Genomic DNA, 21913 nt, shown 5'->3' with positions numbered 1-21913 from the left:
ACAAATTTGCTAGCTAGTTGGGGTTAAGGAGCAACACCGCTTATTCTTATTTACACTTTTTTCACATTCGTGTAGTGTAAAAAACGTCATAAACATTATGGGACGGAGGGAGTAAATCCAGGGGCGGAATTGGGCCAGGGGCAGCTGGGGGGCTATAGTCCCCAGCTGTGGCCCAACTAGTGTTGTACATCTAGTAGGAATTTTGGTCAGATTTGTAGCCCTATAGAGGCCCAGCCATAGGCGTGCTAACACAGCCCCATGCCTCAGCCCACACAGCTTCTCAACCCAACCGAGCCCCCATCACGCACGAATCGCCGAAGGGAATCGATCGCTAGTGTTTCCATTTTCTAGGGCAAAAAATCGATCGCTAGCGTTTTCATCTCTCGCCTGATGCCGTTCGTGCGCCGCCCCACGCGTTTCCCTGCTCGACAGACCGGACGCCCGGAGCTCGGACTTTCCAGATCATCTCGCTTTGTATCTTGGTTCATCTCGCATCATCGGAGCAGCCCTCCTATTTTGTCATCCTGTTCTGCTCCATCTCCGTGACTGGTTGATGGGTGATTTAGGTAATCTCTCTTGTTTGTCGTATCAACTAATTGCCCATAGTTCCTTTGTATGAGCCGAATCAATGGGGTGGTGGTGTTAAATTGAAGTCAATTTCTCTTTCTCTCTTTCGCCTTCTTTGTAAATACTCTGTTAAAAAAAAATCAATAAAATGAGTTCAACCCGCCGTAGTTCCCTCAAAAAAAAAATTTGAAGTCAATTTTTATTTGTTAATAAGAAAAAAAATAGAAACTCAAGATGTGTGGTATTTGGCCTTTTTTTGAGGTATTTTTTTCAAGGTAGTGTTCATTAGCGTTATTTATAACCGTTTAGTTTTAGCCCTAGGCTTCGTGGTGGTGGTGTCGGGGAAATGATTTGATAGGATGATGATATGGACTGTTTCATCCAGTGTATTGACTGACTTGCACTTGGATTGCATGAATTAATTTTGGAATGAACGCTGCACCATTCTTGTTGATTTGGATTCTTTACGACGCGTTATGCTGTCGAAATTTCTAGCCACGACTTGTCCAAATTTTGGCCTTGTTTGTAATAAAGCCAAAACTTTTGGGTCTTGATTCACATATCGGAGGAGGTTGATAATAGTTTTTAGAATTAATATTTTGATCCATTCGCACATATCTGAGGAGGTTGATAATAGTTTTTAGAATTAATATTTTGATCCATTCGCACTATATTTCTACGAAAGCTTATAACAAACACAATTATGGTTTTGATTGACTACTTCCACACTGCAAATGCACTTCAATCCTATATGATTTAGAGAAGCAATTGTGCTTACATAACCCTCAAAATTATGTGGTGTACAACGTGTACTATACCACTGATTCTGCATTGGCTCAGTGAAAAAACACATGACACAGAAAAACTATCTAGGAGTTGCTACAGATATGGTTATATCATTAACACTGTAGGAGTGGGTAGCAAAGGAATCCTCTTCATCGCCTACCCTTAGGTTGAAATATGCCGGGTGCTTTGGCCCCCGCAGGAGCATTGTCTTGCTGCTTAGCATTGCAGTAACATCCAACATGTTCGGTCGATCAGCCGCATTCTCTTGCACACATAGTAGTCCGACGTTGATGCACCTCATCATTTCTGCTGGGTGAGACTTGGGAGTCAATGACGCATCAACAATATCAATCCAGTTTCCCTCATCCCATAACTGCCAAGACTATATGCAATTTCACCATATAGTTAGGTACAATACTATAGGTTAATAAAGCATTTAACTTCATGTTATATGGGTGTTTATGAACTCACATATCCGAGGAGGTTGATGAAACCTCCACATTGATGGCTACCAGAATTCCTTTTCCCACTAAGGATCTCAAGAATTAAGACACCAAAGCTGAATACATCGGATTTGATGGAGAATAGGCCCTCGGAGGCATACTCCGGAGCCATGTAACCACTAAAATGATGCAATATATACGTCAAGTTACTATATGGCTGACTAGTATATGTAAATATTTGTACGCGATCTAATTGATATAGAACTTACTAAGTACCAACCACTCTTCTTGTGGTGTCTTCTTCCGTGTTATTTGAGCTAAATATTTTTGCTAGGCCGAAATCTGAAATTTTAGGATTCATTTCATCGTCCAAGAGAATGTTGCTTGGTTTAAGATCTCGATGTATCACACGCAAACGAGAGTGCTTATGTAGGTAAAGAAGTCCTTCTGCTATTCCTTCAATTATTGCAAGACGTTTGTTCCAATCCAATAAAGCTTTTCTACATTCATCTGCACATGATCTAAATGTTAATACATGGAGAGAAAAACATGTAAATGATAAAATTTGCACACTCAAATTTCAAGAGAGTGCAATTACGCACATAGGATTTCTAAAGAATATATAGTAACATATTTTCTATCATGTTTCAAGCATCATTGTTAAACAATATATATAAATATGGGAATGCAAATATGTACCAAATATGTAGAAGTCCAAACTTTTGTTTGGCAAGTATTCATAGACCAATATTTTTTCCTCTCCTTGGGAGCAACATCCCAAGAGTCTAACCAAATTTCTATGTTGAAGTTTGGCTATGAGCTGAACTTCATTTTTGAACTCTAAGACACCTTGTCCTGAATGTGAAGCAAGTCTCTTGACTGCTATCTCCAATCCTTGAAGAAAATGACCCTAGGGAAACAAAGATGATATTATGCCTCAATCGTGTTACATTATGGTGCACAATTTAATTCAAAACTACCAAGTAATGAGTACAAGGAAATTAATCACAATTTCAATCAATATTCCTCCACAGTTTCAAATAATTGTATGAAAAAATCAAATACATACAGCATATTCTTGTTTCTCTTGATTAGAGAATGCGTGAGGATTATATAAAGTATGATATATCATGTATGTACCTTATATACAGGGCCAAATCCTCCTTCTCCAAGTTTATTTTCTTCGGAAAAGTTACTTGTAGCTTCCAATATCTCGTGAAAATCATAAACTGTAAAGCCGGATAATCCTGCTTCCATATCCCATACTAGTTCTTGATCTCCTTCTTGCAACTTGTAACTGCGTTTTTCTCGTAGTATCTTTGCACCTGAAAAATTGGGAATTGACCCAATATGCGACCCCCTTAATCAAATCTCTTTATATTTACCACATGCATGGAGTATGTGGTGAGCAACCTCCAAGCAATCAAAAATCTCTTTATATTTAGCGGAGTACTACTACATAGTACGTAGTAGCATTTCAGAAACTAATTTACCCACCATTTTTGTTCTTTCTTCCTCTGAGGCGACGACAGTAGACAGTGACGCAGAAAGCAACCAGTGCTAGTGGAGCAGCTACAGATATAGCAATTACCCAAGGCTGCGTTCCATGACCTTTAAAATTCGACATCCACAAATTATCGTACGGAGCAAAATAAATGAATGAATCTATTATCAAAGCAAAATAAATGAATCTACACTCTAAAATACGTCTACATCCATCCATCCATATGTAGTCTTTAGTAAAATTTCTTAAAAGACTTATACTTAGAAAATGGAGGGAGTAGCTAATTACTGATAGCATGCCAACTAAATCAAGATTGGAACCACCACCAGCAAATGAATTTGTAACCTTTCAATTGTGTTTGTGCAACGACGTATGGATGGAGACAGAAACCAAAGTGTACTCTTGCCTGTGGGAGGAGCCGGAGCGTTGGACGATGGACTGATCCGCCGCATGGGATGATCGAAGAACATGAAAGTCTCGAACCTGACGTTGCAACGCAGCACGAAGATCCGTCCTCCCAGGCGCACAGACGTGGTGGCGTTGACCATGCCGATGAGCCGCTGGAGGCACGCCTGGCAGTCGCTGGCGGACAGGTCCGGCGTGCACTGCGCTAGAGAGTAGAGCGTCGGGGCAGAATCCATGACCACGGTGGCGTACCGCCTCGTCGCGTTGGCGGCTGCGTCCTCGGACGTGGCGGTCAGCAGCTCGTGGACGCCGGCGGCGATGACACCGGCGACGCCGGAGATGTTCCCCGTGTTCCACGCCTGGAAGAGAGTGCCGTTCCCGGTGAGACTGGCCGCTGGGTTGAGGAAGCCATCGTCGCCGGAGAAGCCGAGCACGCAGCCTGGTCTCTGGTCGTCTTCGTACTCGTAGTAGACGGTGGCGGCCTTGTCGCTGGGGCATGTCCGCTGCGCGTGCTGGAAGGAGGCGGCGACGCAGTCCCTGCATGCGGTGTCGTTGGCGAAGTCGCCCCGGCAGAGCGCGAGCGCGTGCACTGCGTCTGGGGATTGGCCGGCAGTGGCGGCAGCGAAGAGCTGCGGGGAGGATGAGGCGTTGGCGGGGAGGGTGGAGGCGAGGGCGGCGAGGTTGGACTCGTAGGTGCCGTTGGCTACGTAGCTGCCGCCGCTGCCACAGAGCTGTGCCGTTGCAGTCGCCGGCAGCGGCATGAGCAGGAGGAGGAGCAGCAGGACGCCCAGCATGCTAGCTACCTAACCGCGGCACGGCCGGCCGCTCGATTTCTCCTTGTCCTAACTGCCTTGCTTGCTTGTTGCTTTCAGCGATCAGACCAACAGTCCATAGATTTGAAGCCGTAAATCATCGGTGCCACCTGTTTACTTCATTAATATTGTTTATTTATTTAGCAACTAAACTTCTTTCCTCAAAAAAATCAGCGACTAAACTTTTCCGGTGTTTTGTAAATATCCACATGCTTATCATTGTTTCTTTCTGGTGTCATCAAAATGATATATTTTTAATTACATTGGCAATGTCGGTTTTTCATTTATGTGCCATGTTTAGATATGTACATTATGACCACGTGCCATATGTGGTAAGCAATTTAAATTAAATTTTTAAAAATATGTACATTGTGAAACAGTGGGAAGGACGTGAACATCAAAGGGAGATTAATGGGAAAAGGACACCTAGAACGTGATCATGGAGCTCGTCCTACATTTCGCATTTTTGCATAAGAAAACCGTTTAGGAAATTAAACTCAATTAGCCTTTCCCCCAAAGCTTATTATTTCAGGAATTATAGCTTTCCCCCCTCAAACCGACCCATACTAACCCAAATTTTCTTTAAATAACATTGTGTTGCTTTCAGTATCAGTCCGACAATCCGTAGATTAGAAACGTTCAATCATCCGCGTCACATGTTTCTTGGACTTCCCTAAAAAACCTGTTTCTTGGATGAAATAATTCTTCACGGTGTAATGCTTCATCGTACAAATTCTTTTTACGGACTGGGTTTACAAGATTAGGTGGAATTCAGGGGTGTCCACACGAAAAATCGGGACCGAATAGAACAATGAATTAGTCCAAATGTCAATTCTCGATGTCACCTTCTTTAGTACTCTCAAGAATGAAAATTTCCATGGAAATTAATCCAACAGAACTTTCAAAAGTCAAGTCGTGGCTGTCGTGGAAGAACCGTTTTTTTCTTCTCTTAAATCTCTAACTAAAGAAAAGGAGAAAAAAAAACAGAATATCTACCAGATCAGCCAAAGTTTCTATCAATTGGTCACCATCTTCTGGAAAAGAAGATACAAGTGTTCGGTATCTGCATACTCTTCCTATATGGTCCAAATCATGTCTACATCAGCTAAAGAGAAACAAAACCATGCCTTTGGGACACCATGCATAACTATGCGTCTGCCGGCTGATCTTTTTAAAAAATCGTCCGGGTTGCGAGCCACTAGATCTAGCGTTATCAAGCGGCTGAACAACGTCGATCACCATTGCAATAGAGCTAATGCTACAGAAACATTTGTGGCATAGGTAGTGTTGCAGAAACATTTGCAACGGAGATTATGTTAAAAAAAATTGAAATAGAGATCATGCAGAAACGTCTGCAGTTTTTTTTGCAACATGGTCATAGTGCATAATTATTTTGCAACAGAGATCATGTTGCAAAACATCATATTGTGTTGCAACAAAGGTCATGTTGCTTCTGCAATAGAAATCATGTTGCATGAACTATTGCTGCGGCAACACCGACGGTTGTGGTTGAGCTCGATGGGGCGGCAGCCATGGACGCCGTTGCTCCTACAGGACGGTGTCGGTGTTGAACGGCGGGCGACCCTATGTCAGCGGATTGCTTCGTTTGGTGGTGTAGTAGTGGTGTGTCAGCGCCGCTGCGCCGAGCGCGGTAGCGATCATGAACCCCGTCGCCCTTTGCACCGCCTGCCGTCGAGGCGCCAAACCACCGTCGTCCACATCGCTCCAGGCAACCAAAATTAGTGCTTGGTCTCACAACTACGTACAAGAACACCGATCAGTGATCACGGGAGTAAGGGGAGATCGAGAGGCTCAGACTGACAAACAAATCCACCCGTCACGTTAGAGGTTTGCTTCATTGTGAAAGAACTTAAGGAGATTCACACGGAAGAAGATGGTTCAGTGGTGGAGAAACGCGTGGATGCTATTTTGCTGGGAATAAGGATGGATGAGCCACACATGGGACACACGTCACGTGCTAGAGGCGGCGGACACCCGCACCTAGATCGGCGGAGTGGTCAGAATCATTTCCCATATCATAAACAAACAATTAATCTAGGTAAAAGTATGCAAAAATATAATGAAGGACTATACACCAATTAGGAAGGGCGGCTTAAACTTATAAATTGTACAAGAGTTGTAGTATCATCAATATAGACTGCGACATATAAACCATGTAACACGAACAAAATATTATCTAGGAAGTGTGGCTGATATGGTCATATCATTAATACTACATGACTCTGTAGCAGTCGATGTCTCTTCATTTCCTACCCTCACATTGAAATATGCCGGCTGCTTAGGCTCATCGATGATCATAGCCTCATTGCTTAGCATAGCTATAACATCAGCCATAGTTGGTCGATCGGCTGCATTCTCTTGTACACACAATAGTGCTATGTTAATGCACCTCATCATCTTTGTCGAGTGACTTTTGGAAAACGATGATGAACTAACGAGATCAATCCACCTTCCCTCATCCCATAATTGCCATGCCTGTTTGCAAATTGGAGGTTGTGTTATAACTTCTAATTCCTAAGTAATTGAAAATTGTACAACAAATTAAAAAAATGCATGCTTAAGTTTCTGTATAGAATCTCACATATCCAAGAAGATTGATGAAATCTCCATATTGTTGGTTTCCAGAATTCCGTTTTCCACTAAGGATCTCAAAGATAATAACACCAAAGCTGAAGACGTCGGATTTGATAGAGAAGACACCCTGTGAAGCATACTCAGGGGCCATGTAGCCACTAAAATTGTATATGACACATGTAAAAGTTAGTGCGTATTGTTCAAATGTAAGATAAATACTTATGAGATGATTTTATTTATATGAAACTTACTATGTACCAACCACTCTTGTTGTTGTGTTTCCTTCGGTGTTTGAGCTAAATATTTTTGCTAGCCCAAAATCTGAAATTTTTGGATTCATTTCACTGTCCAACAGAATGTTGCTAGGTTTCAGATCTCGATGTATGACACGCAACCGGGAGTGCTTATGTAGGTAAAGCAGTCCATGTGCTATTCCTTCGATTATCGCTACAAGTTTCGACCATTCCAGTAATTCTCTTCTTTTTTCATCTGCACGTCAATTAGATATCAGTATAACAGGGGGAATAGACAAGGTAAATGATCATATTCTTTACAGGCCAGTTACCTAGGGAATACAAACTATATATACTCATGGGGCTAGCAGTAACAAAATGTCGAGTCAATTTCTAGTCACTCTAATCCGTGAGAAAAAAAAGCATGTAAACTCAATTAAGAAATGCAAATGCATACCAAAGATGAAGAAATCCAAGCTTTTGTTTGGCAAGTATTCATACACCAATATTTTCTCCTCGTCTTGATAGCAACATCCCAAAAGCCTAACCAAATTGCTGTGCTGGAGTTTGGCTATGAGCTGGACTTCATTTTTGAACTCTGTGAAACCTTGACCAGAATGTGAAGCAAGTCGCTTAACTGCTATCTCTAGTCCATCAGTAAGCTTGCCCTGGGAAAAATATGTATTCAAAAGTTAGGCTCTACCCTCCTCATGTAAATTATGCTTCCATCCTGGTCATGTTGAGCTGTTAGTTTTCCCCCCTTCTGTTAGCATTTGCTGGCTTTGTTCGCCTGTAGTATTATTGTAATTTGGTTGTCTTTTCAATGTGAATGAAACAGGCGTTTTGCCCTGTGGGTTAAAAAGCTTCTAATCTATTCTCAAAACAAAAGAGCCTCTAATCTGCTTCTCAATTCCAAATTGCCAGCTGAAGGTTGGTCACAAAATGTGGGCTTATAAATTATTTCGTTCCCACAATAATATAATTCATATAGACTAACTAAATACTCCCTCCCTTCACAAATATAAGATGTTTTGGATATTTCAGTATGAAGTTATATATGAACTACATACAGACTGAAAGGAGTAAACAAACACACTAAAACATGTCTATATAGATCCGAGTCACAAAAAAATTTAGAACATCTTATATTTGTGGACCGAGGGAGTAGTTCCCAATAAATAAGGAAATCATATAAGCATACAAATTTACCTTGTAGACAGGGCCAAAGCCACCTTGTCCAAGTTTGTTTTCTTCTGAAAAATTATTTGTGGCCTCTAGTAGCTGTTCAAAATCAAACACCATGAACTCTGAATTCCCCCCTTGCCAAACCAGTTGTTCGTCTCCTTCCAAATCTTGAGAACGCCTTGATCCTTGTAATGTCAGCAGTGTACCTAGATGTATGATTGAGAATAAGGGAAATTAATCCCTCACGTTTAGTCGTATCTGACACTATGATTAACTAGAAGTAATTCAAATAATGGAATGGAACATCGTTTCAGCACTTAATTAATTAATTAGTTAGTGGAGTACCTTTTTTTTGCTTTGTGAGATGACGAGAGTACAGGATGAAGAAGAGAAATGCTGCCGCCGCTAGAGGTACTAAAACTATGGCAATTATCCACAGCTTGCTCATGCGCCCTGATATGAAAGCATGTTAGCTCTGAATTAGTCTTCTACAAGTTCTTAATTAATTCTTGGCATAACTAGAAGAATCAACAAGGGTATAGGCTTACTCTTGTGTTCGGTTGGAGTCGGAGCCGGCGGCCCGAGGCTTACCATAGGCTGACCTTGGTAGAACGGAGACGCCTCATACCTGAAGTAGCACCGTATGACGCCCATCTGTCCTCCCATGCGCAGGGACGTGGTGGAGTTGATCAAGCCGAGGAGATGATTCAGGCATGCCAGGCAGTCCCCGGTGGACAGGTCCGGCGTGCACTGCGCCAACGAGTACACCATTGGGAAGGTCGTGCCGCTGTCCATGACGCCCGTGGCGAACCGCCTCGGTGTCGCGCTGGCCGCCTTCTCCACGGTCTCCACCAGCAGCTCGCGGATGAGGCCGGCGACGAGGGGCACGTCGCCGGTGACGTTCTTGACGTTCCACCTCTCAAAGGGAGGGTCGCCACCGTTTTCATCTCCCGTACTATTGGTGTATATTGAGGGAGCAAGGATGTCGTTGAAGCTGTAGAGGAGGATAAAATCGCCATAGTAGGAGACCACCTTGTAGCACCCCAGGCCCGGTGGCGTGGCGTTCCGCACCAAGTCGAACCTGTTGGCGATGCTCTGGGAGCAGGCGGTGTCGTTGAGAATGTCACCACGGCAGAGCGCGAGCGCGTAGACGATGTCAGGGGCTTGGCCGACGGTGGCGGTGGCGAAGTGTACCGGGGAGGAGGAGGTTTTGTTGGGGAGGGTGGCGGCGAGGACCTTAACGTTGTCGCAGAACGCATCGGCGGCCGCCTCCTGGAACGGCGTGAGGCAGCTGAGCAAGAGCAGCAGGATGATCGCCATGCCTAGCTAGAACTGCCTGCTGTTGTTCTTGTCTCGGTCCAGGTGATGAACTCAGCCCGTGGCACATACAGTACTTATCAGCAAGTTACCTGGAAAAAGGAATAGTAGACCATTTTTTTCAGCTTATTTCTGGCCAGCCCATTTCAGTTGGTCAGTATTAGTATGACTAGTCAACACCTAACTTTGGAATCTAATTTTTCTTCTTATTCCGTAGAGAGTTCTTTTTTCTGTTGTTTCGGAATTTGTAGAGAGTTTAGTTAGCCCGTGTTTGGCGCTACTTGTGCGTTGTGTCTATACGCTATACAGAATCGAGCTTCTTTGAAGTGATTCAGCTTAAATATTTCTATCAAGAAGCTAAGGCAAAATTGCTGACAGTGCTAGGCAGTTTTTTTTTTCATATATGGGTTTTCAGTTTTTGAAGCAATATATATATAATCAAAGGCTACCAAAGAATTCTTATGCATTTCTCGCAAAAAAAGAGAGATTCTTATTGCAAACAATACGTGCAGATCTTTTGTGAAGTCTCCATTTTCTCCCGTTTTTACTTTTGGAAATCGATACATGTCATCATCTGTTTTCATTTTTGGAAATTGATACATGTCATCATCTGTTTTCATTTTTGGAAATCGATACATGTCATTATCAATACCTGGTGCCCTCTCCGTCCGGAATTATTTATCGGAGAAATGAATTTATCTGAACGTATTTTTAGTTTGAAATATATCCATTTCTGCGACAGGTAATTCGGGGCGGAGGGAGTACTCACTTAAATGTAGGAGCAAGTATTGATGTTGAATTTTAAGTTTTCCACATGACGTCTTGACTCAGGCACTTAACTGTTGACGTATTAAGAGTCAAGTCTTTGTCTCTATTGTGACTTGTCTCCAGCACCACTGCGTGTCCGCCAGGTCAAGTAATTATCGGGTCACCATCAGCGATGACTGACTTCCAATAGACTAAGACTGATGCCACCTAGCTCGTGTTCTTCAAAATTAAGGTTCATTTGCAACTACTGGCTGGGAGAAGGATTCAAATTGGTCACCATCAGTATCGTGTCCTCCGGTGGGGTTTGTTCAACTTAATGTTAATGCTTTTTTTGACCATGATTTACTCAAGGGTACGATTAGGGCTGTCTTAAGATATGGCAAAGGTAGATTTATTGCTGGGAAAATTGTAAGATTGACTGGTGCGCGGATATACTGATGGCTGAAGCTCTGGCCCTAAAATTCGGTCTATCGCTGGCGCAAAGGACGAGATACAACCGCATTATAACAAAATTGGATAGCATGGAGGTGATTGATACCATGAAGGAAGAAGGACGATTGTCGGCGGCTGCGGCGGCAGTTTTTGATGATTGTTTTCATTTTGCTTGTGATTTTCCTATTTGTAGATTCGAGCACTGAAATGAAGAAGCAAATAAAGTTGCTCACAAACTTGCAATTGGCTAGATTTCCTTTCATTTCTGATTGGTTCGAGGAGACAAAAAGTGAAATTGTACCAATCCTCATAAACGATGTGATGGATATTTCTAATGAATACAACTATTTTTTTAAATGTCCTTCATGCTACTAGCAGTGTACACCTCACAGCTGTTACACCGTACTCTATCACCTAGATAATGTTTGTTTCTAGCTAATGGAAAATGAGCTCCCAGTGTGTTTATTTTAGAGTGAATTTCATTTTTTGCCCCTAGATTTCACATTTGTGACAATATTTACTCTATTTAGAAAAAAACATTATGAATCAGTTTAGCCAAGCTGGTACCACAAATTACCTCGTTTTTCTCGTCTCAGTGCTAACTAAGCATGCCATGTTGTCGGTTTATTTCGACTTCTGGTTTTCTCCTGGTCCAGGGCGGTAGCGGATATTTAACAGGCTAGACCGGGCAGCTATTGGTGCTCTGGTTCGTGCAGAACGTGCGTGTGGCCTCGTGGGCCTAAAGTGGTTGGGCAGTTGGCTAGGCTGCGCTGCTGTGGCTACTGTTTCGGCCCAGTGAACAGTGCCCTTTTTAATTCCATTTAATTTGAACTAGAGAGTTAATGTGGCTCAAAAATTGCCATTCCAAATCCAAATATCACATATACTTCCACAAAAATAGTTGGGTATCGTAAATTATAGGAAAAATATTTGCAGCACCAATGCAGTTTTTAAAATCCGTTTTTGATAGGCATTAATATGGATGTTAAATAAATCCCTAAATGAATTAGGGTTTATTAAATAGCAAAATTAATCCCTGGAAATTTCCAAAATGCATGTAAATCATGAAATGCATATGCATGGTTTGTGAGCATCTATATTCAAAAAGAATTTGTGATGTGACACCATGATCAATCTATGGTTGTTTATTCAGCCTTGGTTACTACTATAGTAACTTTTATCTTTACCCGCAAAAAAACTTTAATCGTTACTACGACTAGACTATGCCTATTGGTCTTGCCCCCTCTTCTCCATTGTTTGCAACATAAGCTATGATATAGTCGACAACTTTGACTCCGCCTGACATGTCTAGCTCCTCCTAGTAGTACCCCCCTCCTGCTGTGGAGTATTCCTGCATTTTCTCCAAATATTCGGAGTCTAAATTTATAGTAGATGAGTAATGTAATTCTAAAAAAAACAGATGAGTAATGTATGCTCTTAACACTACTACTGGGGCCAAAGGGCCACGACAATGCACTTTGCAAATATCTTGTAGGAGTCAAGTCTTAGTTAATTTCATGTGATCATCGGACTTCACGAGCTGTTAGAACCTCTCATGGTTCCTATTCTGCCATGATCGTCGATCTTTCCCAGCTCGGGAAGTAACAAGTCACAATTCAATACACTCTATAGAGGTGCGCTACTTTACGCATGATTGTTAACTTAGCCTTTATGTCAGGAAATTAAATAATTAAGGAAATTTGCACTCGGCCTCTACTACAACCTCACTGCTGAGTTCCTCCTCCTCCTGTGTCATACCATGGATTGCTCTAAGCTCATGGCTTTGTGCCATGGCTATTCCAGACTCGTGACATGGCCATCAAACGGTGATTGTGCTCTCTTGGGTCCAATTGTGCTATTTGGGTACTGTTGAGGCACTGTACTATTTTCCTGAGCTTGTTGAGGTGGTATTTGAGGGTTGATATGGCTCTGTGCATTGTGCTTGTGCTTGTTGTATTGGCTTGGTTCCATAGCTTGGGAAATTCCCAATTTCCAGGATTATAAGCTATTATTCATGTCCATATGGTCATGTTTATGTTTTATTTGTGCATCCTAGGGTCACTTGCTCTCTCTTTGGCTTGTTAGTATGCTAATTATGACATGTTTAACTCGTAATTGTCTAAGTTCACTGACATGGCATGATGTACTTGCGTAGCACTCTTGGTAAGTTAAAGACGGTAAGGAAACCATTCATTCCACGCTCTGTTTTTTTTACTTTCACGCATGGATAACTTGGAGGGGGTCATCTACTTCGACTCTTGATCGGCAGATCGTCTCAGAGAAATTCTCGTGCTGGGAGGTATAACCTAGCTGTGGGAATTGTCGCGCTTCACGAACTTCTTACGGCTTCCGCAACTCTGCTAGTTTGTGAGCTTGATCGTTACCCGCCATCTTAATAGTTGTCCTGGGCGTGATCATGTAGCATATTTTTTGTTGTTGCGTGACACATTACCCAGGGCCGTCTCCAGAAATTTGGGGCCCTGGTGCGAAATGCGGAATGGAGCCCTAAAATTTTGAATATTCTTATGATACTATCGAAGCATACTCTCATTTATCGATATAACTTCAGATACATGTTACTTCGTATAAACTTAGAAATATATCAAATACAATTCTAAAGAAAACTGAATAAATGTAATACTAAAGCAATAATCTGATCTCCCGATCTACCGAAAAGCATCATCCGTCTAGTATTTCTTGAACGAAATCGTCAATTATATCTTCGTAATACCTTCCACAAACAATTTGGCTGCATAGCAGAAGATGACATGAACAAAATTAATAAACCTGTGCACATGTACACAAAAGATGGAAATGATAAAATTACATAATGGTTCAATATATTATTTCTGAAGATGAATTGATAAGAAAAACATAATTGTTCAATATTCTGTATACACCTTAACATAATTATCTATCAGAAAAGAATAGTCTACAGCAGTAAAAAAATTGAGGGTGTCTAAATTAGTAAATTATAAGTAGGTTTAGTAAAAAAAAAGATGGAGCACCAGGGCCCATGCAATTTCCTGCAAGCCTAGTGCGTTGTTACATTGAGAAAAATAGCTACCCACAAAGAAAATGAGGAAATAGTTGCCACCTGTCCTACGTCGTGTGCATGTAGACCGAACAGATCTTTTTGTTTTTGAGAAATTAGATTTTTTTTGAGGCAATTGAGAAAATAGATCGGCCAGATTGAGTTCGCCCGGAAATTTGCACTCGTGGGCCTCCACTTGTTTAACATTTTTTATATACTTGTTCAACATTTTTTTCAAATATTTGTTCAACATTTCTTAAAATACTTCTTCAACATTTTTCAAATACTTGCTCAACATTTTTATATACATGATCAACATTATTTCAAATGTTTTTTGAAGAGTTTTTATTTGTAATATATATATTTAGAATATTTTAAAGTATAAACAAAAGTACAAAGGAACACAGAAAACGTAAAAAAAATAGGGAAAACAGGTTGTGTCTTCCCGCGCTCGTGGGCCGGCCTAGCTCGCCCACGCTTCAGTGAGAGCTTTGCTCCCGGCTCGCGTGAAGCGAGAAATAGGGGCTCCAGGCTAACAGGGCCCAGACAGCAAGGCTAAGCCACTACTTGTTGTTCTGATGGGCCTATAAGCGAAAATTCGGCCAGATTTTGGGGGCCCTGCGGAGCGCACAGCTCGCACAAGCCCATGGACGGCCCTGACGTTACCCTACAATTATACCCCGGTCTACCGGGACTGGTTGGGTGATGCAGTCATTGGCGCCTCTTATATTATGGAGGCGCTGATCTAGACCCCGTGGCTGATGCCAGACTAGGAGTGGAAGGAAGTGCCTTCTGTTGTTCCTACCAAGGTTTGTGTGTTGTGATGTACACGATTGGTCGTGTCCTTGAGCCATGGATGCTAAGGTTGTTGCCTCAGATGCCGGTCCGCATAGTTGACTCTCCCGGTGGGCATCATGTCGACGGCGGTGGCATGCCTCTTGGTCGTGTGGGCGGCAAGGGGTGTAGTGGTGGGTTGCTCGCGCTTGGTTTTTTGTTGGTACTGGTGATGTCCAGATCCAAAGCTGGAGGTCTATGCACATCGTAGTTGTCATGGATGCCTCGTGCTGACACCGATCGATGAGCCGCTGAGCGAAACCTCCACGCTTTGTGCCGATGGCGGCGATGCCTACGGGCGCCGCCCTCGTCTCAAGGACGTCGTTCTGGTTCTCCTCTCTTTGTCAGGGCTCCAGATGAAGACCCTTTTCTGTCCAGACTGGGTTGGGGCGGCGCTTCACATTGTTTTCCCTCCTAATGATGGCGTCGTGGAGTTTGGGTGTCTTAGGGTGTGGCATGGTGTTGTCTGCCTTTGTTCTTTTCACAACATAGTAGCGTGCGTTTTATGTTATACGGTTAACCCGGAATCTGTTTTCTACGAGGGTCATCCTACTACTTTGTATTGTTTAAAGGTGTACTTTGATTTGTGCTTTATCTAAAAAGGGTGCAAGCCTGTTTAGGTGAGAGATGGGGTTAGATTAGATGTATGCATCATATAGACATAGTATTAAAAACTGCACCAAACCGGCGGTCCGACCGAAAAAATTGAAAGCCGGCGTCTTGAAAAGTCATTTAAGAAATTAATAGGGCATCAACGAGAAATCAAAGATCTGACCTGCTTGAGGTAAGGCATGCTAAAGGCCCCCTAATCAACTAGGCTAGTAATACTTTTGATTTATTAATGGTTTTCATCCAATATCATGTGTATTCATTTGATGTGTGGTCAAAAATTGAAAATACACTTTAATCTTTTTTTTTGGCAAATGAACCGATGAACTGGAGGTTTGATCAGAAAAATCTCATCCGACGATGGCCTCATCCGTTCGGTTTTTCAAACTATGACTATGGTGGCAAAATGGACACGGTTGACCTCGAGACGAAAGTATTTCACAAACTGAACTGTTGGTGAAAATATCGTGACAAAATGGACTGACCAGCCCCAGTTTGCTCTCTGTACTGGCTGGGGCTTGTTCCTGACATAGGGGCGCTACACTACACTGTGTAACGCCTGGATGTTAGGCGTTGCATTAATTAATTATAGTGCCCGCCGTCACGAAGCCATCATGTGGGTGACAGTGACCACATGGCAGTTAGTTCGCCGAGTCTTGCATGAAGCCGAGTGTTTTCCATGAAATAAACCGAGTGTTTTTTGGCCTGAGTGTAGTTTTCCATGAAATAAACCGAGTGTTTTTTGGGCCGAGTGTTTTCCATGAAATAAGCCGACTGCCCTATGTAAGCTGAGTGTAGTTTTGCTGATACTACTTGGCTTACACAATAATGTACACTCGGCTTACAGACGGCAACATGTTATTTTTCGTTGGGCATACACATGGATACATCTGCGCTTGAGTCAACTTGGATGACCACAAACTATATATTTTTAAATTCTAGCACAAAACTCCACGCGACCAAGTTCTTGTTTATTGGATGAAGCAGCGCATGCCGCTTTGACTCCTCGTGCCATCATCAAGGAAGCACTTGTGCAGCTGTGCGCCTACTAGATTGGTCAGCATGGACGGTGCAAGGTGCCACCATTGGTGCATGGCAGGTCGCATCTAATGCTCCTACTCGATTGGCCGGCATGGACGGTGCCAAGATGCGACCATTGGTGCATGGCAGCTGGTCGCATCTACCAATGCTCCTAGATCCTCTCCATCTCCCCCGCGGGCTGCGGCTTGCTCCACATAACTCTCCTCCGCCTCCAACGCTCCGAGCACCCACACCTCGCCATCGCCATTCTGCGCCATTGAGAATTTGAGATGGCAACCAACGGCCCGACCAGACGCAAGCGCAAGCGCGATGCAGAGCCCACCTCCCTCATGTCTCTCGGCGACGACATGCTCGGCGAGATCCTCATCCGCCTCCCGTCGCTGCCCTCGCTCGCCAGCGCCGCCCTCGCCAGCCCTCGGCTGTGCAGCGTTGCCTCCTCCCTTGCCGTCTACGACCGCTTCCTTTCCCGGGCTCCCTTACTGGGCTACTTCGATCATGTCGCCCCCCCGCCCCGGCGGCGCCGTCCCCGCCTTCCACCGCGCGCTCCTCCGCCGCGACCGCCACCTCGCTGCCGTCGTCCGCCGCGGCGAGACTTCCATCTCGCGGATTTCGAGGAGTACGAGTGGCGCGTCACGGACTGCCGCCACGGCCTCGTACTCCTCAGCAGCGGCCGTTACTTGGCCGTGTTCGACCCGATCTCCCACTCGCGACTGCGCATAACCGACAACCACAAGAGCATCACCAGCAACTCGTCCCAGTTCCACTGCTTCCTCCCGGCCTGCAGTGTCAGTCCGACTTCATTCCGTGTGCTTTCTCTGGATAACCAGGGCGGCAGGTTGTTCGCACACGTCTACAGCTCCCGGACGGGCGAGTGGTGCTCCCATCCGCTGGCGCCCAAAGGCATTACTGCACCAAGGAGTGACGACCACAGGTGGCCCGTGCACGCCGGTGGGAGCATCTATTGGAGGGGGTCTAGACGACTTCGGCTCGCCTCCCTCCATGTTGGCTCCATGGAGTTCTGCCACGTCGCTCTCCCGGAGAACCTAGGCTCCGATCCGTCGTCGTGCGTCGTCGGGGAAACGGAGGACGGCACAACCTGCCTCGTGGCCATGGAAGACAGTCTCCTGCGAATGTGGTTCCGGAAGGAGGACAAGTCCTGGGAGCAGCAGTGGGAGGTGGATGCTTCGAAATGGTATTTCGTCCGAGGCCAAGTAAAGAAGGTTTGCGGTGTGACCGCCGGCGTCGTGCTGGTCTCCATGGGCACGGAGAATGGCGCCCTCCGCTATTGTGCCTTTCGCCTCAAGAACGCCCTCCAGCCTGAGTTGCAATTGGAGGCAGACTTCTTCACATCCAGTGGATGGGTGCGCCCCTATTTCATGGCATGGCCACGCCCCACCCTGAAGGTGCGCCAAAATAGTTTCTCCTCTCATTTTCTTGCTTGACTGCACTTTTATCTCTTGCAGAACATCTTTTTTCTAGCAGTGGTACTGTTTAGTAGAACATTTTGCTAACAATCACTTGTTTGTGGATTGGTCGGCACTCTTTTATTTAGCTATACTCCATTTCTTAGTTGTTGATCCAGTGACTAATCTAAATTTCAAGAAAGTGGCTAGAACCCTTCCTTAACTAACCAAGCTAATGTTACCCGGCCGGGGTATCAATATTAAGAATTGTATACAATGTAGTTTCTGTTGCCTATGAGGCAATGACTGTCTATATTTACTAAAAAATCTATTTATTGTTTTTTCAAAATTGCCCAGCTGAAGGACGAAAGTTTCTTCCCAGTCGTATCAACTACTCATTACCGACTAGTGCGGTCATTGGTGTTTTCATCTTCTCTTCACATGTTCTCTCCAAATTGTCCGATAAAAGTTTACAAAATTCTCGAGTTGTTTTAGAGCAGCCCATACCATAACTGTGACCCGCGTAGCTTGGCTGACTTAGCTAGAATGGCTATGTCACAGCTTGACCTAGCCACTCTGAACCGCCGGATCATAGGTGACTGGTCCAAATCATTTCACTGTGCGTGAACCTCAACTTTGAGTCGTTGATCTGAAATCAGACGGCTCACAACTGGCCAAGCCAGCGACACCATACACTTCAAGTAAGCGGATCCCCATCAAACTGCAACCAGTCAAACACGAAATGGCTGCAATGAAATGATATATTGCAAGTTTTGAATCGCATTTGGGAGTCTCCTATTCAGTACCTCCATCCTACAACTTATTTGAATTTTGTCTTTTGATATCTGCCGTTTTCAGGCTGGTAGCTCTAACACGAAGGGAAGTTGATACGTCTCCAACATATCTATAATTTTTTATTGTTTCATGCTATTATATTATCTAGTTTGGATGTTTAATGGGCTTTAATATGCTCTTTTAAATTATTTTTGAGACTAACCTATTAACCAGAGGCCCAGTGTCAGTTTCTGTTTTTTTGCCTATTTCAATGTTTTGCAGAAAAGAAATACCAAACGGAATCCAAACGGAATGAAACATTCGTGATGATCTTTCTTGGACCGAAAGCAAACCAGTAGACCTGGAGTGTAAGTCTGGAACTTCGTGAGGCAGCCACGAGATAGGGGGGCGCGCCACCACCCTCGTGGGCCCCATGGAGCTCCATCGACGTACTTTTTTTTGCCTATATATACTCTTATACCTAAAAACATCAGGGGGCCAAGAAACCACTTTTCCACCGCCGCAACCTTCCGTACTCGTGAGATCCCATCTGGGGACCTTTTCCGACGATCTGCCGGAGGGGGAATCGATCACGGAGGGCTTCTACATCAACATCATAGCCTCTCCGATGAAGCGTGAGTAGTTTACCACAGACCTTCGGGTCCATAGTTATTAGCTAAATGGTTTCTTCTCTCTCGTTGATCTTCAATACAAAGTTCTCCTCGATGTTCTTGGAGATTTATTCGATGTAATACTATTTTTGCGGTGTGTTTGTCGAGATCCGATGAATTATGGGTTTATGAACCTGATTATCTATGAATATTATTTAGTTCTTCTCTAAATTCTTATATGCATGATTTGATATCTTTGCAAGTCTTTTCGAATTATCGGTTTAGTTTGGCCTACTAGATTGATCTTTCTTGCAATGGGAGAAGTGCTTAGCTTTGGGTTCAATCTTGCGATGTCCTTTCCCAGTGATAGTAGGGGCAGCAAGGCACGTATTGTATTGTTGTCATTGAGGATAAAAAGATGGGTTTTATATCATATTGCTTGAGTTTATCCCTCTACATCATGTCATCTTGCTTAATGTGTTATTTTGTTCTTATGAACTTAATACTCTAGATGCATGCTGGATAGCGGTCGATGTGTAGAGTAATAGTAGTAGATGCAGAATCGTTTCGATCTACTTGACACGGACGTGATGCCTATGTTCATGATCATTGCCTTAGATATCTTCATAACTATGCACTTTTCTATCAATTGCTCGGCAGTAATTTGTTCACCCACCGTAATACATGTTATCATGAGAGAAGCCACTAGTGAAACCTATGGCCCCCGGGTCTCTTTCTTATCATATTGCATCTCTTTTATTATCGCATCTCATTTACTATTTTGCAATCTTTACTTTTCAATCTATACAACAAAATATCAAAAATATTTATCTTATTATCTCTATCAGATCTCAGTTTCGCAAGTGACTGTGAAGGGATTGACAACCCCTTTATCGCGTTGGTTGCGAGGTTCTTGATTGTTTGTGCAGGTACTAGGTGACTCGTGCGTTGTCTCCTACTGGATTGATACCTTGGTTCTCAAAAACTAAGGAAAATACTTACGCTACTTTGTTGCATCACCCTTTCCTTTTTAAGGGAAACCAACACATGCTCAAGAGGTAGCAGAAGTTTGAAGGATCAAGAAGTTGGTGGCTCGAAGAAGAAAACAAGCGTGAAAGATCAAGAAGCTGGCAGCTCCAAGAAGAATTAACAAGTCTAAAGCACTAAGGAACTGAATTCGTATGCATTTGGAGTCTTCAAATAGCACTACAGTAGTTGTTTTGTGGGTGTACTTTTGGTTCTGGCCTCCTGGGTTTGCACTGCTATGTTAGTTGATCCAATTTAGCCATCTCCTGGCATGAATAAGAACTTGTTAATCCATATCATGGTTTCTAGTGGTAAAGTTATGTGAGCATTCTGAAGAAAACTTGTGCTAAATTCTATCTTACGTTTCCCAAGATGAAGTGGTTCCATATTTTGTTGTCTTCCGTGCATGTTTGTGGCAAATCGACCACGAACATCAAGATTGCATGGTGACATTCTAATTCTACTAGCAAATATGCCCGTGCATTGTAGCGGGAGAAACAAACTCTCGTGCACCCCTAATGAGTTCCCACTTTTTCAATTTATACCATCGTCGATGGTGGTCACTTGTCCATCTATTTACGACAAACGTGATAAATCTCAAGGCGGTGTGTTTGGTCATCACATTTTAGCATGGACAAATTGTATAATGTAAACATGGCTAAGCAAAATTTGTAACATGAGGCTCAAAAGGAACAAAGATCATTCTCAAGGCGGTGAGTTTGGTCAGTTGCCAAGCGCCTCCAGTGTGCATGTTTTGTTGCCAACCAATTCAACACCAATATGTGCATGAATGCCACACGCTGCGCCCTCAAATCACTATTCAAACACACTCACATGTAGGTTAATTACCACACCTATGTGTTCCTTCTTTTAATTCCAATTCCTTTCGATGCCCAATTATTTAATCGAGGTCCTCTCTCTCCATTGGCACATCCAGCCATAGAATTCCTAGCCAACAACTCATTTAATTAATGGGATTTTTCCTTCATCCAATTTAATTATCCGCATATTTGTTTATTGATTCTCGAGGAGGCTCCTTGTTTTTCCAGGCAACTCACGGAAGCATTTCAATGGGCGAGAATTCATGTAAAGAGGCTAGGTGGGATTATCTAATTAGCGTTGTCCTTATACTCTACATGGCTAATTGTGAGATTGAATCCCCACGCAACTATATTTTTCGGCCTACAAAAGACCGCGGAATTTTTTTGGGCCAAAACAGGTAGCGGGGTTTTTTTGGGCCCAAAAATGGCAGCGAGGCGAGAGCCGGACTGAGCCCAAACGAAAGCTTGTTCTTATGTCTTGGTGGACAAGCTTTTTTGGGCCAAGGTTGGAGCATGGGAGAGCAGCGGGATATGACCCTTCTCTCCAAGAATTAGTACCACCATAAAAAGAAACCTAATCTAAAAATATATAATATAGGTGAATGTACGAGTTTTTCTATATGAGGCATGTCGCGTCAAGTTATCATGGAGACACACTGAAGAGGAACAGACGAGTAACTGGACTGGCCCACTTTAGCCGCGAGTGAGCGATT

The 21913-nt window shown here is 43.5% G+C and overlaps 2 protein-coding genes across 2 annotated transcripts; both read right to left on the bottom strand.

Annotated features, from left to right (window-relative positions):
• Window positions 1-1302: 1302 nt before the first annotated feature.
• LOC125519679 (cysteine-rich receptor-like protein kinase 10) lies at window positions 1303-4577 on the bottom strand. The gene is made up of 7 exons (XM_048684409.1): window positions 3707-4577; window positions 3294-3407; window positions 2937-3121; window positions 2496-2706; window positions 2066-2306; window positions 1825-1975; window positions 1303-1735 (listed from the first exon to the last, which is right to left on the bottom strand). Exons 1-7 carry the CDS (start codon window positions 4497-4499, stop codon window positions 1433-1435), a joined length of 1998 nt encoding a protein of 665 aa, XP_048540366.1. The 5' UTR covers window positions 4500-4577; the 3' UTR covers window positions 1303-1432.
• Window positions 4578-6616: 2039 nt separating this feature from the next.
• Window positions 6617-9921, bottom strand: LOC125519680 (cysteine-rich receptor-like protein kinase 10). Its single transcript, XM_048684410.1, has 7 exons — window positions 9079-9921; window positions 8876-8983; window positions 8555-8736; window positions 7803-8013; window positions 7364-7601; window positions 7120-7270; window positions 6617-7013 (listed from the first exon to the last, which is right to left on the bottom strand). The coding sequence occupies exons 1-7, from the start codon at window positions 9848-9850 to the stop codon at window positions 6711-6713; spliced, it is 1965 nt and encodes a 654-aa protein (XP_048540367.1). The 5' UTR covers window positions 9851-9921; the 3' UTR covers window positions 6617-6710.
• Window positions 9922-21913: the final 11992 nt, after the last annotated feature.

The sequence above is a fragment of the Triticum urartu genome, chromosome 7 (genome assembly GCF_003073215.2).
Source record: "Triticum urartu cultivar G1812 chromosome 7, Tu2.1, whole genome shotgun sequence".
Taxonomy (NCBI): domain Eukaryota; kingdom Viridiplantae; phylum Streptophyta; class Magnoliopsida; order Poales; family Poaceae; genus Triticum; species Triticum urartu.
Note: the sequence above shows the minus strand (reverse complement) of the source record. Positions and strands in the feature narration are given on the sequence as shown.